At 44.6% G+C, this 15,368-nt stretch overlaps 1 protein-coding gene across 6 annotated transcripts in view; it reads right to left on the bottom strand.

The window, feature by feature from the left end:
- Window positions 1-15,368, bottom strand: part of PHACTR1 (phosphatase and actin regulator 1) — a 571,024-nt gene that overhangs the window by 98,229 nt on the left and 457,427 nt on the right. For 4 of the 6 annotated variants that reach the window (XM_019796061.2, XM_011220616.3, XM_019796065.2 and 1 more), the window contains 2 exons: window positions 8,579-8,746; window positions 6,361-6,567 (listed from right to left, as the gene is read on the bottom strand). In XM_019796061.2, the coding sequence (XP_019651620.1) occupies window positions 6,361-6,567; window positions 8,579-8,746 (375 nt within the window). The remainder of the gene's footprint in view (window positions 1-6,360; window positions 6,568-8,578; window positions 8,747-15,368) is intronic. The other 2 variants (XM_019796064.2, XM_034660316.1) reach the window with 1 other exon arrangement.

Genomic DNA, 15,368 nt, shown 5'->3' on the forward strand with positions numbered 1-15,368 from the left:
TTTTTTTTTATTTTTTATTTTTTAAAGATTTTATTTATTTATTTGACAGAGAGAGAGAGAGAGAGACAGCCAGCGAGAGAGGGAACACAAGCAGGGGGAGTGGGAGAGGAAGAAGCAGGCTCCCAGCGGAGGAGCCTGATGTGGGGCTGGATCCCAGGACTCCGGGATCACGCCCTGAGCCGAAGGCCGACGATTAGCGACTGAGCCACCCAGGCACCCCGTTTTCTAGTTCTTGAACTTACTATGCCTTGTACTCAGAACTCTGCCTCCCATGTCACAACAGCCTCCTTTCCTCTCTGTGACCTTCAAAATGTGACTCATCTTTAAGTTTTAAATACATCCTCCTTTATGAGACTTTTTCTGATTCTTTCAAAAGGATTAGGTCTCCTGATGTTTATATTTCTTGAGAACCGTGTTTATACATCTTCATATGAAGCATTTTCTGTAGCTTATAACTGCCTTCGACCCCTACAGCTGATGAGGCAACACTTCTTATAAATTCCGTCAAGGCTGGCGGAGCACCTTGCACAGGGTGGGCCCTCAAAACATCAGTGCCATCCAGCCTTACAAAGCAAGGAAATCCGATCCCACGCTACAGCATGGATGGACCTTGAGGGCGTTATGCAAAGTGAAGCAAGTCTCTGTTAAAAAGAGGAACACTACACGATTCCCTTTATCTGAGGTGCCTCAAATCCTAGAAACAAGAAGTGGTGGTTATCAGGGGCCAAGCCGGAAGGAAAGGGAAAGGGGAGTCGTTTAATAGGTACAGAGTTTGAATTTTGCAAGATGACAAAGTTCTGGAAATCCTGTTGCCCAAAACGTGAATCTAGTTAACGTTACTGAATTGCACACTTACGACCTGTTATACGTTATGTTTTTACCAATATAATAAAAAAGTGCCAAGTGAATTCCATTTCCATCCTAACAGTGCCACCAAAAAAGAAAGGTATTTTGCCATCATCATCACACTGGTCACAGAAGTGACAGCGGAGCGCACCCGTCAAAAACTTTTAATAGAAAGTCCTCCCGTGCACCAAGAAAGAATTTCTGCATTTTAAGAAAGGGAAATCAGGACTGGAAAAATACAGAAAACTGGGAATAAAGAGTAAATTTGGGTATATTTCCCATTCCTTCAAGGTATCGGCTACCCAGAGACTATGAACCTTAAACCTCTTTCTGAGGCTTTGGGGTTACAGTTCATGTTTTCCTCTTAAAGGCAGAAATGAGCTCCAAGGTCACCGTGGCCCACTTACCAGTTTTCCTGCAGTTTCAGAGTAGAATGCAAGGATAGAGGCAAAAGTAGATGATTTTGTAGGATTGGAGAGGAGGATGCAGGAGGAGAACAAGGGAAGTGGGGAGGGAAACTGGAGAGAAATGGGGACACACAGTAAGCGAGCCAGAGAGGAACAACAAAATCACAGATACGAATGTGACTACAGAAGAGTCCGCCGTGGATGTGTCCACAAAACTCGACAGATAGCATAAACAGGGATGTTGGTTTTGGTATGACGAGCTCCGGGTAGAAGATTCTCATTAGACATGTGAGGCTGAGAAGTACCAGAGGGCACGGATACCATTTGCCAGGTAAGTCTGCAGCTGTAAAAACTCTGGAATGTTGAAACTAGCCATCGACCAACACAAGTTCCTTGTATTTCGGGGTCTAAAGACAAAGAAACCCTGGGCAGGTTCACATTAGCAGAAGGGCTTATTTTTAAAGGATCAGCAACACTTCCTTTTCTTTTTGTCCTTTCTTTTAAGGATTTATTTATTTGAGAGAGAGAGAAAGAGAGAGAGGGAGAGCAAGCGGGAGAGGGGCAAAGGGAGAGTTAGAGAATCTCAAGCAGGCTCCACACTGACTCGGGATCTCACAACCCTGAGATCATGACCTGAGCCCAAGTCAAGAGCTGGACGCTTAACTGACTGAGCTACCCAGGTGCCCCAATACTTCCTTTTCTTTGATGAACTGCAAGTCTCTAATTGTGGCCAAGTGCTTCCCATGTGATTTGGCCTGTTCTTGATTCTTACAGGCTATTTCTAGCATGTTCTTCCAAACCCAACCCAAATGCATTCAAGTCCTCCTCTCTATAATCAAGTACCTTAAGAATATTACTTATTTTTGAAAGACAGGATACATTTTTGTCTTTGAGTTATGCAAATAAAGAAGCCAATTTCCTTTCTTTAAAAATTTAATCAATCTATTTATTTATTTTTTGGGGGGAGGAGAAAGAGCGCAAGTAGTCGTGGGGGGGTCTTAGAGGACCACAGGGGGAGAGAGAGACTCTTAAGCAGGCTCCATGCTCAGCAGAGAGCCCAGCATGGGGCTTAATCTCATGACCCTGAAGTCATGACCTGAGCTGAAATCAAGAGTTGGATGCTTAACCAAGTGAGCCACCCAGGCACCCAAGAAGTCAATTTTCTTAAACAGACTGAAACACACAAGACCAAAAAAACAAAAACAAAAACAAAAAGCAAACCCAAGAAAGCTCATGATCCCATTGTTTTGAATTTTAAGAACAGGCATCTTAGTGAGGAGAGTAGAAACTAATGGTTATGAGTAAGAACTCTGGAGAAAACCAAAGTAGGTCCATCTCTGGCACTTATTAGCTATGTAACCACGACTGAGTTATTTAACTTATCCGAATTTCCTTTTCCTCCTCTAGGAAAAAGAGAGAATAATGATAATAGCATTGACTATTAGGATCGACTAGGACTAACGATATGCCGTAAAGTTCTCAAAAAAATGGCAGCTGCCATTATCCCCCAAGTGTGAATGTCAGACTGTGAAGTCCAGCTCTCGTAGGAGTTGATTATCCGTCATCCAAATAGCACCTGTGGGGTACCTAATCACAGGTACCGTATGCGGAGACATGGATTATTCATGCAGTGTGTCATACCAGACTCTTGGAGACAGGATGGCTGGAGAGGTGATTAATGAAGACTTTGAAAGATAGGAGACAGTGGGTTTTTTTTTTCCCCCCACTTCAATCAACCTTTCTCCTCTGGGGTCCACCATCATCCCAAGAAAGATGCACTTTGAGAATCATTCACCTCAGTTCATACGCATTACGCAACCAGCTCTGCTATGCACCATACTTCCAGAACTGATGCTCCCCCATCACGTGAAATTGTGTATGTTGCTGTTGGAGAACAGGATGATGACAAGAGTAGAAGAAAGATCGTTTGGGAGAGCTAGTAGGCTTCTCTCTACTTGCTGGCCAACAGAGAAAATTCGTGAGACAGTCTCCAAGTTCATAACGGTCTTCCTGATAAAGTGGAAGCACATGCCAAAGCAGATACTTTCTGCTTGTCTTTGCCTGATCCTATACTTGGAAGTGGCCCCAGGTCAGGCTCACTTTCCTCTAGTATCTTACGGGACCATTAACCACTGTCGCGGACCATTAACCACTGTCGCTCTCTATTTATCATGCTGGGTGTCTTTCACACTGTCCTGTGTTTCCTTTCAAAAATGTCAACAGGACAACCGACAGTGAGAGAGAACACGCTACAACTTATAAGTCTCAATTCAGAGTTCTAGAATTCTTAGTTTATTAATTCCTTCTGACAGAGCCCAGATGTCTCCAGAGTAATTAGTCACAGAACAGGGTTAATGTAGCTGCCTCATGGTGATGCAGATTATGACTGATTGTTGACTTACAAAAATCAAGCATGTCTAATTGAGTTTAAACGCAAAAGGACAGCACCAGGCTTGCAGCCCACAGATATCTCCACCTGTCTTGTCTTCCTCCTATTTCGGAGGCTACCAGACACAGCTTAGGAAGGACTTCAGCTCTAATGTATTTTTATCCATTCAATCCAAGCTACACAGAGGTGAGGTTTATGGAGAGTAGAGAAGTCCACTCTCCCTGGACAAGGGCAGGGGAAGCCAGAGATTGGGCTCATTCAGATATCCTCAGTCTTGCATTTATCAAGAATCCTGCAGATACTAGGCCGCCCACGTTCACAGCTCATAGCTGAAGCTGGGAATGAATGAAGTGCGCCTTCATTAATTAGAGAACTAAATAAATGAGACGCTCTTGTTGGCTAAGATAGTGTCAATTTTTCTTTGAAAATGGCTTTTCTATTGTTCTGTTCTCTCTCCTCCTGCTGTGATCAGCCAGAGGCTTGTGAGCTCATATTTCAGACACAGGAGTCGCTTCCTCCATAGTCTCCCTGGTTCAGATTATTCAATTTAATTCAACTAGTGATTCTGGAGAATGAGGCACAGGGCTGGCCTTTCTAGGCTGTCCCCTTTCTCGTCCTGTTCATTCTCCACAGTGACCCAGGAAAACTTCCAAAAGGCTGGTTTTCATCACGTCATCCCCTGCTCAGAAACCTCCAAAGGCTCTCCGTTGCCATGAAAACAGAGTCTAAATCCCCACAGAACCCTTTCTCAACTCGTCCTGAGACGCACCCTCTGCCCCAGCTCCGCCACCTCATCACCGACCCAAACCAGTGCCATCTCTGGGCCTCTGAGCAGGGCCTTCTCTCCTGGAATGTTTTCCCCTCATTCTCCATAAATGCCCTTTATGCTTGAAGGGTCAGCTCAAGCTTCAGCCCCTCCACGCCCTTTCATCAGACTGCACAGACCTCCAAGTGATACTCGGACAGTACCCTGGGCACTCTATCACGTGTCTATATAATATAGATAACATACAAAAAATATATATGTGAAATTTACATATTAAACGGTCCTTTATTTGCACCCGCTTTGGTACCCAGCACATGTGTGATAAATAAATATGAACTACATAGAAGAGTTTAGTTTGCAATATTCACTCTTCAGGGAAATTTGGCATCAAAGCCTTCCAAAGCCTATAGCTCTTCAAAGGTACATAACTGATTTCTAGAATGAGATTAAGCAACTCTAATTCTAGAATGAAATTAGGAGAAGTTCCGATGCTCGTGAAGCAATGATACCCCTGAGGATGTTGGCTGCGGTGATTTTCACAACAGAAGATGGGAGCGTCCACAAGGGGCCAAATACGTAAGTCCGACTTCACCCCGGGCAGCTAACAAAAGCGTAGCGGGGAGTATTTACGAACACGAGAACCAGTTCACAAGATACCAATGCGGGCAAAAAGCCGCTGGCATATAGCAGGCATTTGATTTTTATTAGGCAGACAGACAAATGGACAGCGGTTATCTCCTAGAGGCAAGTTTATGAGAGCATTCTCTCCTTTGTGGTTTGTCTATGCATTTACAGTTTGGGGCCCTGGACTGAAGTGTTATTAATACGTTGAATGGTTCCTTTAGAAGGAAATGTGCTCTTTTGAACCACAAGCATCTGGCTTGGATGGACACACACGTGGCTAGAGTAGTTTGACTCAATCTTGTGTTTAAGTTGGACTCGAATAAAAACTCAGCACCATGTGGGAGACACCCTTCTATCGCAGAGACAACATTCCCTGGACAAGGAATTGGGAAGCGTGGGGTCCAAGCATGCCTCCACTGCACAGTTCCTACTAGCCCTGCTGAAGGCACTGGTTTTTCTTAAACTTCACTTTTCTACTATAAAAGAGGTGAATATTCTGCCCCACCTCTATCCTCGTCACATCTCACAAAAATGTACAGATATCAATTAACAACTATTTACGAAAATACCAAACGCACTATGAAAAGGCAGCCGAACAGGTGGAATTACTCTTAAGGTTGGAGAAACAACCCCCCTGAAATCTTTACTCTTTAATTAAACCACAAGGTTAAATCAGAAAGTTTGTCTAATTCATGTGTGGTGAAGTACAATTTCACTAGATGCCCAATTCAATAGCCAGCGGTGGGTGCGTTCACTAATGCTTTAAACATGAAAACCTAAATATCATTTTAGAACAAAACTTCCTCTTCTTTTAAAAGTATTTCCCACAATACTCTGCAGACTGTCTCTACTTTTTTTTTTTTTTAACAGCACAAACAGCACAGACATGAATTTTAATAGAGGAAATATGCCAGGCTTCAGATCAATAATTTAAAGACAAAAACTTTAAGAGCTTTGGCAAACTCATTATGAAGGGAACAAGGTACTACTCTTCATCTTTGCAAGGATTTTGACATTGAATCTAATTCACCTCGATGGGCAAATAATCGTGAGTCAGCCACATAAATACCAATGCACGTATTTACAGATACACAGGACGAAGGCCCTTGCATATGGCTGGCAGGTGCATGTTGAATGCTTCTTGACAAAAACACACAAACCCAGGTCACGACTGCGTGTACCAAGACGCACATGGAAACACCCAAATGTCCCAGAGAGCAACCTCACCGGAGAGGTGCAACGGGCCTCAGATAAAAAGAAAAAGAGCAAGAGATCATCCCTTGAAGGGAAGGCAGGGCTGCACGCCCCCAGAAGACGTCTTGACTCACCTGTTAAGTGGTTGGCAATCCTGGCAGTGGGTTTGGGAGGCAGGGCGGGGGGTTGCTTGAGAAGGGACAGCTGCTTCACTGGGGTCTCCTCATGGTCTCCAGAGAAAGCAGCAGGTTTTTTGGGGGGCAGTAGCAGGACTGGTTTGGCTGAAGGATCTTGGGACAGGAGGACTCCAGACTCACTGGCAGAGGGACTCTCTTCAGACACTGAGGGGACAACCACACGACACACAGGAGACATTACACAAACGCAGTGCAGGGGGGCCGGCAGGAGCACACAGGACGGGGGTGTGGGTTAGCAACACAGCAGAGCACCGGCGGTCGCAGGTCACCGTGTATGTGGGGGAGAGTGACAGGCCACTAGAAATCCAATAAAGCGGGTGGTGGGGGGTGGGTGGAGGGGCACATCAGGGAGGCTGAGGCAGTAAGGGAGAGGGGGGAGGGGCAAGAGGGAGGAAAAAGGAAGAGGACATTTTCTCCAAACTCTCCCAAGCTTCACGTCAATCTTGGCATTTGTACTACACCTCCTGTGAGCGCTCTAAAACGTGACTCATGGGACCACGGCAACAACCCACAGCCAGCAGGTGCAGCGGGTCAGGGACAAAGAGCCCCATCTGAACCGAACCAGCACCAAATGCTGGCATCTTCCTTGGGCCTGTTTGCCCTTTGTTGAGAGGAAGACAGGGGACTCTGGGGTCTTGTTTTTGCCCACTGGGTCTCCCCGGGTCTGGGACATGAAGTCACGGAAGGAGCCCTAGAGGCTGACACCAGGCCGGGCACCTCCACGTGCCTGGGGTGGCTGGTGCTCCAGGTGTTGGAGCCAGCCAAGCCAGGCAGTGGCTGCCAGCAGTCACCTTGTAGGCTTAGGGTCTCCTATAAACATTGACTAGACAAAGGATGCAACAAGACAATGTCTTTCTGTCTCCCGGCTTCCCCTCTCCTCTCACTTGCCGGAATGATGATTTTCTGTTTGATTTACCCTATTTCTCTTTGCTCCGCATTTGGTCTGACTCCTCCTTTCATCCATGAGACCCTGACTGGCTCAGGTTAAGAGCCGTCCAGGGGCGGGGGGGCTTGGGGGGTGCTGCCTGGCCAACAAGACTGAGGCTCTGAGTTCACTGGGATGACAGATCTCCCTCTAACATTCAAATCTGTGTGATTCCAACATCACAAGGAAGGTTGGATGAGGAAAAACAATACACTTGCTTTAGCTGGAAAAATCTTCTCAGCCAGGCGGCTGCATAGCCTCCTTCCTCTCATCGCTGCTATGACAGGAATGAGTATACTGACTCTCCCCTGACCTCTTCTTCCTCCCTAATCTGGGTAGCAGTGAACCCTGTAGCTTCAAAGCCCTTGCAAATAACCCTCATGAGCTCTTGGTTCTCCCCCCTCCCAAGGGACACCATGACCATCAATGTCGGACACACTGACAGGGCAATGCTCACCAGGTCCCAAAGCGGAGCATGGCATTGACTCAAACACCAGCTCTCCCATCTTCGCACCTGAGCTCTGCTGCTGCGGACTTTGCATATGGTGCGGAAAAGGGACATGGCCTTTCTCCCCGGGCTCTGGAGACTCCGGAGTTCCCTTCCTCCCCAGGCTTGCCTCTTGCCAAAAAGATCACTCCTCACTGGCTGCCGGGAGGGCCCTACCTTCTGAGAGAGTAATACTGACCATCCAGAGGGCTTTGGACCAAAGAAGTAGTGACAGGCCAGTGGTACCAAACATCATCTGTCAGCAGCATATGAGTTAACCTTAACGGTAAATTGTATACAATTTAAGAGCCAATTAACACACCGATTGTATACAGTAAACGGATACAATTTGCTAAATTGATAACAATCATTCGCTGGTATACCGAGACTGGGCTTAAAGGCCGTGCCAGGGTTGTACAAACACGTGAATCAGATAGGTATCGTGTAGAAGACGTGTAGGATTCCTCAGCTGGACCTTAAGAGAAAAGAGTGCTAGAAAAAAAACCAATGACATTTTAAATACCCAATAGTACAAAAACAGGGTATGTCTTCTTTAAAGACATTAAGATTACAAAAAATGTTCTTGAAAAGCTACAGAACAGTAAGTATAAGTATGTACCGATTGGGCAGTTTGGTCCCCATTTCCAGGAGATTCCTAGGCTCGGGGTGGTGCAAAACAGAACTCCAAGTCCAGCCAGGCAACAGGTCCCGAATGCCACATGCAACTCGACCAGGGGCATTACCTGTCCCGTCCATGATGTCTGAAGGCTGGAGCACCTCGTATGAGCAGGGATCCCTGGGCATGGGAACCGGCTCCATTTCGGACAGGGCAGGCAGAGACAGCTGGCTGGAGCTCAGGGACTGTCCGTTTTCCAGCGAATCATCTTCATTCGATATGGAGAGCTCCCCATCTGTGGGAGCAAGAAGGAGATGGCAAAGTTAGACAATGCCCGCCATCCAGGGAAGGGTGACATTTATCGTTGGCAAACTGAATCTAAATGTTTTTGAACAATCTTTATCAAGGTCAGTCTGTAAAATCTACACTTGTTCTTTCGCTTTTCAGACACTTATTTTATTTTTAGACACATGGCATCTGACCACGAGGGCGGCAATTTCCAGTGACCTCTAGCAAATTGCCTGTTTGCTCTCCATCTTTCTAACCATAACCACCATATTTTGTATGCATTTTTTTAAATGAAAGTGAATTAAAATGAACTTTTCTTCCTAATTTTGGAAAACCTGGAAGAACAGAGGAGGCCTCAGAGACTGAAAAACCAGGATTAGAAATGCCTACTTTAGAGAGCCAAGGGCTTCATGCCACTCAACAAACACTAGAAGTATGGTTCTCTAAGGCTCTAGGAAAAATTCATCCTCTTTTCTCTTTACTCCCGCCAGCATCCAATTTCTCCAGGCAGATAAGTGTTTAGGAGCTCGAAGGTCCCCCAGGCTCTCCTCCTGACAACAGGGACCGCTCCTCACTGGCTATTGGAAGGGTCCCACCTTCTGAGGGATTGAGTACTGAGGGCCCACTCAGAGGGCTTCAGACCACAGCTGAGACTGCAGCGTCCCCAGGATGATGGAAAGTGCCAGAATTCTCCTAGTGTCCACCAGTGATCACGCCTTGGGGGGGGAACAGACTTTGATCTTCCTTAAGCTCCTCAAAGCAAGGGCCAGGCAGCTAGTAGCACCAAGGGAGAGGATCAAAGGCTCCCACACAATGGCTATTTGTCAAATCGAAATTCTCCCACTGTGATTTCATTCTAGCCCAGGGGAGTCCTAAATAACGAGGCATTAAAGTCAAATTAATTTTTAAAGAGTATGGAAAGCTGTTCCAGTACGATGAATAAACATCCAGATGAAAGACTCCTAAGTTATGCTTAGTCAGAAACACAGAAGCTAGCAAAGCAATTACCTGCCTTAAAACTGGAAGAAAGACGATTTACTTGTAGAAATGAAACAGTGAGATGACTCAAGGTGGATCTTGTATAAATAATCCTTTTCTTGTGCGATGCTCCTCCCAAGGCTTTAATGTTATACACAGCAATACGTGCTGGTAAAAGGATGCTCCACCAATGCCTCCCCCCCCCCGTTAGAACCGGCCCGCTGAAACGGTCAACAGCGTCATCTACAAACAGACTTTAGACAGCATATGGTTCAAGGTCATAGGCTATTTGACCGTAACCTTGTATAAACATATAAGAAAAAGTAGAATAGATACCAAAAAATCATCTGAGGCAGATGACAGAAAGCACTGACACACTTGAAATGACAAAAAGCACTGACACACTTGAAGACTGTGGTTTTCTCCCCGTTTTTTTCATTGCGCCTTTCTGTATGCCCGGACCGGCGCGGTAGTTCGTGCAGTTGTAATTAACAAGACCACTACTCCTTGTTGATAAGAGAAGAAGAGCAGTGTGGACTCTAAGTACACAGCCGATCCGAGAGTGTTCGGGAGAGAAGGGCCACGGGGGTGCGTTCCTGCGCTGCCGCCCCGTTGGGGACAGTCTCCAGTCCCCTTAACACACTTGAATTCAGCATGTTCACACCGATGCCGTGGCAAGTAGCACCGCTTCGTGTTCCTAGTTCGTGGAATGATGTCATCGCTGCCATTCAGTTTCATATATCTCTAGGAACCCACTTTGATTCTTGACGCTCCCAGAGTAATAAAGGTCCCAGTTAAGACAACCAGAGGAGGATGGGGTTTTGGGGGCCACTGCCAAGTTCTGCTTCTTCGGGGCAACGAAAGAATCAAATGACTGCTGTACTTTCAAACAGGTAAGAAGTACCCCAGAAGCAGTACTGGGGAGAAGACTGGACTGTAGTTGGATCACTTTAGAGGCTATGAATCTCGGTTTCATCAAGGCTGCTGGCTTAGTACTAGAGGCTTTGCTAAGACCGGAGAAGCCGTCCTAGGGACACAGCAACTCTCAAAAAATCTAGCTCCCCATAGATTTAAAGTTCCTTTGCTAAGTCGCAAAGGCCGCTTTGTAGAGGAAACATTATCTTGGGAATTCCACTGTCATAACTTCTAAAAATACATTTCCACCAAAAAAAAAAAAATGAAGGAAAAAAGAGTGACAACCCAACAGAAGCAGTTTATTTATCTGTACATATTTTTCATAGTTGTGATCTTACTACACATCAGATTGTGTGTCTTGGGTTTTGTTTTTGTTTTACTATTATAAACATTACAATTTGCATAACTATAATCTTAATGATTACATTGGGTGACTAAACTGGATTTTATTTAGCTATCTTCCTGTGGCTGGTCATAAAGGGGTTCCCATGTTTTATGATATAATGAAAAAAGGAGGCTCTGCCAATGACCTTCCTGCATAAAGCCTTTTCTGCAATTAGGAGTCTCCCTTTTTAGGAGAAATTCCAACAGATGAAACTTATGTGTATTAATACTTCAATATCTAAGTGACACATACTTGGAATCTTGCAAAACTGTTTTGTGAAGAGTTTCTCTATTTGCACAGCAACAAGATACAGATCACAGGAATTTCTTAGTTTTTGGTCATTTCTTCAATATTGACCTTGATAGCCATGTTTTATCTACCTACCTATTGATCTAGCAGAAATAAATGGAAACCATACAATAGGTATGACAAATCCATTATTAATATCATTCATGACTAAGAATGGTAGTGACAAAAGTGAAGACCATCTGATTTGAATTCATTTAACATGGGGTTACAATGATGCTTGCCCCTGTTAAGTAACTGTTGTTTTAAAATTCTTGTGACATTTTCAAACATACACAAAAGTAGAGATAGTAATGTAACTGACCCCATTTACCCATCATCAAGCTAAGAAATCAGCTGGGAATTCCCAATGTTTGGTAATTCCAAATTCGATTAATCTGAAGAGTATGTCACTCTCTACATCCTTTCTATTTACAAGTACGGTTTACCAGCCTTTCTATTGGCATTTCAATTCGCATTATTAGAAAAACTGTTCTTTTTTAGAAAGAAGTTAACCGTCCCGATGAAGAGGGGTCTCATGGATTATTGGTGACTTCACCTATCAAGATCATCACTGTCTCTTGTTATCGGGGACGAGAAAGAGTTTGCTCTTTATACTAACATTAGAAATTGTAATAGAAATAATATTAGAAATGATACTGCCCTATATATTAGAAATTATTTTGATGTTTTATATGATCTTCTAAAATGATCTGTAATAATGGTTTTCAAAATGGCACACCACAACTACCGACAGTAAGAATGAGTAGCGGGAACAGAAGGGGGAAGGCCGCTGAGACCAGAGGGGTTGAGATGGCGCTTCTCTGGCTTCAGTGGGGACCGCAATTCCCTGAAGTGGGGCTGGGTTCCACCCCCAGAGTTTCTGCACCAGTAGTTTTGTGGTGGGACAGAGAATATGCATGGCTAGCAAGTTCTTGGGGGATGCCAGAGCTGCTGTGGCTGGTCAGAGTTCCACACTTTGAGACCCACTGGATTGGAGGTTAGGAGTCAGAGATGCAAGGAAATCTGGAACGGCAACAGTGCCTTGTCATGATGAGGTCTGGGGCAGGAAATGCTGTTTATGGGGCTAACATGGAACAGAGACAGTTGGATTAAACCTCAAAGAGGACAAGAAAGCAAGGGGTTGCATTGTCTAACCAGGGATTGTGAATATGAACTTGTCACAAAGGAATATGGGACTGGGGAGAGCCATAGGGGAGAGTGAAAAATTGAAATGTGAGCTGGATGCAGACGTATTTAACGAGGTAAAATCAGGTCACAGAAGTGACAGGGAACATGATGTGGAAGTGAGTGCTAGTCAAGGTCATAAATTTTAAATGATGAGACATAGAAAACAATGGATCTCAGCTCAGAACTGGTCATGGAAATTGTGCCAGCCTTATTCTCCTCCTCTCCTTGTGAGATGTAAGAAATGAAGACGTTGGTGGAGTCAGGTTAACAACCAAATCAAGGAGAGTGAAGGGAAAGGTGACAGTGAATTAATTCATTCAACTGGCAAACATCTGTCCAGAGCCTGTAATTAACAACACACATCACAACCCAGAAACCGCAAGCTCTCACAACGACCTTGTGAGTCAGACAGACGTTTGCTTTCAGCACCTTCTGATGCCTGTAGAAACCCCTGCCCGGTCTGCTGGCCCCCGAGCCCTGGAGCTTTACCGCAGCCCACCTGCTCCCCCCTCCCCAAGCTGGACACGGTGCCAGGTGCTAAGGGAGGACATCACAACACAGATGAAGAAACGCAGAAACACAGACACCGGCGGGAATTAGTGTGAGAGGTGGGAAAGAGAAGCAAGGTGGGAAGTTAAACCCTGAGAAGCCAATGAAGAGAAGAGCTGAAGTAACACAGAACACCCCGCACTCTGCACGTAGGAGACCACGTGTTTGAGGAGGATTTTTGTCCGCGTGGAGTTTATTTTAATGCTCTGAAAGTACAATTTACGTAACAGTGGTGATCCAGAGGACTGGCTCAAAAGATACATTGAAAAATGCTTTGTTTTTGTTTGATTTAGGACTTGTATTCACCTAGAACCGGATGTCACCTTTGTGCCCATATTCGAGGGCTTTTTCAATTTTCCTCGATTGCTGTTTTGCTTTAGGAATACTCTCTGGTTTTAGGGTGACTGACACCTTCTGATCAATGAAATTTGCTCAAAGCTTAAGCTTAACTGAAGTTGTTTTTTTTATACATGAAGGTCCCATGGAGAATGGGCAATGGGAATTCTTTCAGGTTCTCACGGACAGCCACAGAACATTTACATTAAATAACATTAAAAACTGCACGAAAGATATTTTGTTCTGAGAGTGCTCAGGGTTCATGGCGCTCTGAAGGTGAAGACAAAGTATCAATTTTAATTCTGAAAAAATATTTTTTATTTTTTTAGAAGATTTTATTTGAGAGAGAGAGAGCACAAGCAGGGGGAGCAGCAGACTCCCCACTGAGCAGGGAGCCCAACTTGGGGCTTGGTCCCAGGACCCCAGGATCATGACCCGAGCCAAAGGCAGATGCTTAACCAACTAAGCCACCCAGGTGCTCCTGAAAAAATACTTTAATATAAACTTAAGCTCGCCCCTGAATCTGATTTTCTAGGGCATGCATACGGATTATATACAAACCTATGTTTAAAAATGTTTTTCTAGTTGGATAAGACATCCTTAAATAAATAATAGTTGACTATGAGTGTAAAGCATTGCTTCACACCTATACATTGAACCATTATGGCAATATATTTCACATGGAAAAAAAAAGGAAAACTTTAAAACTAGAATAAATAGTATAAATAAGTATGCATGCACACATTTATTTATTCAGATTTCGTAAGAGGGAAGCCAGATGGGGAGTTTTTGTCTTACTCACAAAACTTTTTGATCTTTAATTTGCAAAATAAAATTCTGTACGCCAAATATAAGAAAAAGAGCAGTGTCGTGGGGAGACAGGTGCAAACACGGCTACTAGAAGCTGGACTATTCCAAGTATGAAGAGTATGTGTATAAACAAATAAAGTGTCCCGGGTACCTCTTGGGAAATGGCAGAGCCTTGCCGGGAATGAAAGAAACACAAATGAAGTGACCATGTGGATGGTGCCCAGACATTAAAGAATGTGTCTGAAATAATGTCAAGTACAACAGCAGAATGGGGAGCCATGTGTCCCTGCGGATCAGGATCACGTCAAAATGAAATATGCATGCAAGCTGGCAAAGTTCCAAAGTAAATTTGACAAGATACAGTGGAGTTTAATGATCATTAACTTTTTTTCTGTAAAGATGCTTCCATTTGTAAAACAAAATAACAACATAAAAACTGCATGCTGCTTTGTTACATTAAATGAAAAAATAATAGTTCTTGTTGGAGGGAAACTCCCTTCCTCACTCCTCTGGTTTCTTGAGGCATTGATTTTCCCTAAGTCCTCATTTTTTTTCTTTGGCCTGGCTTCTTACCCTTCTCTTCAGTGACCTCATTGCTAGGTCCCTGTTTCTCCACGGGGTGGAGCAAATCTATCCAAATGGTGAGCCCTGGGTTTCCCTCCTCACCTTGGACCAATGTTGATTCAGGACTCAGGCTTTCTTCTTGGGGTGGGGGTGGGGCTGATGTGAGGTCCAGGTTTGGGTGGAGGGCAGGAGTTGAAAGTTGTTGTCAATGACTTCCTCTAGACTAGCCCTTACCAAGAGCACGACTATTGGACCCTTCAAATCCTTAGGAGTCTGGAGTCTCAAGGGAAGAGAATGCTTTTTCTACCTCAGGTAAAAAGAAACAGAAGGTCTTACAGGATGACAGGATGGTGTTATAAACCATGTTCTCTGTACATCCTTGAACAGAGCACCCCTAACTCATTCTCAGGAGGGCTGGGTGGGGAGAGAGAAGCAGCAGGTATGGTGGAAAGAACTCAGACTCTCAGTGCGGGGAGAGCCGTGTTCTTGTTTTTGCCATCACTGGCTTGCAAAACAAGTCACTGAACTTATGGGACTTCAGTTTCTGTCCCTTGAAAACAAAACAGGGCTGTGTTGGATAATGCCCACCTTCCTTCCAGATTGAAGTGTCAAGTGT

The sequence above is a fragment of the Ailuropoda melanoleuca genome, chromosome 5 (genome assembly GCF_002007445.2).
Source record: "Ailuropoda melanoleuca isolate Jingjing chromosome 5, ASM200744v2, whole genome shotgun sequence".
NCBI classification, from domain to species: domain Eukaryota; kingdom Metazoa; phylum Chordata; class Mammalia; order Carnivora; family Ursidae; genus Ailuropoda; species Ailuropoda melanoleuca.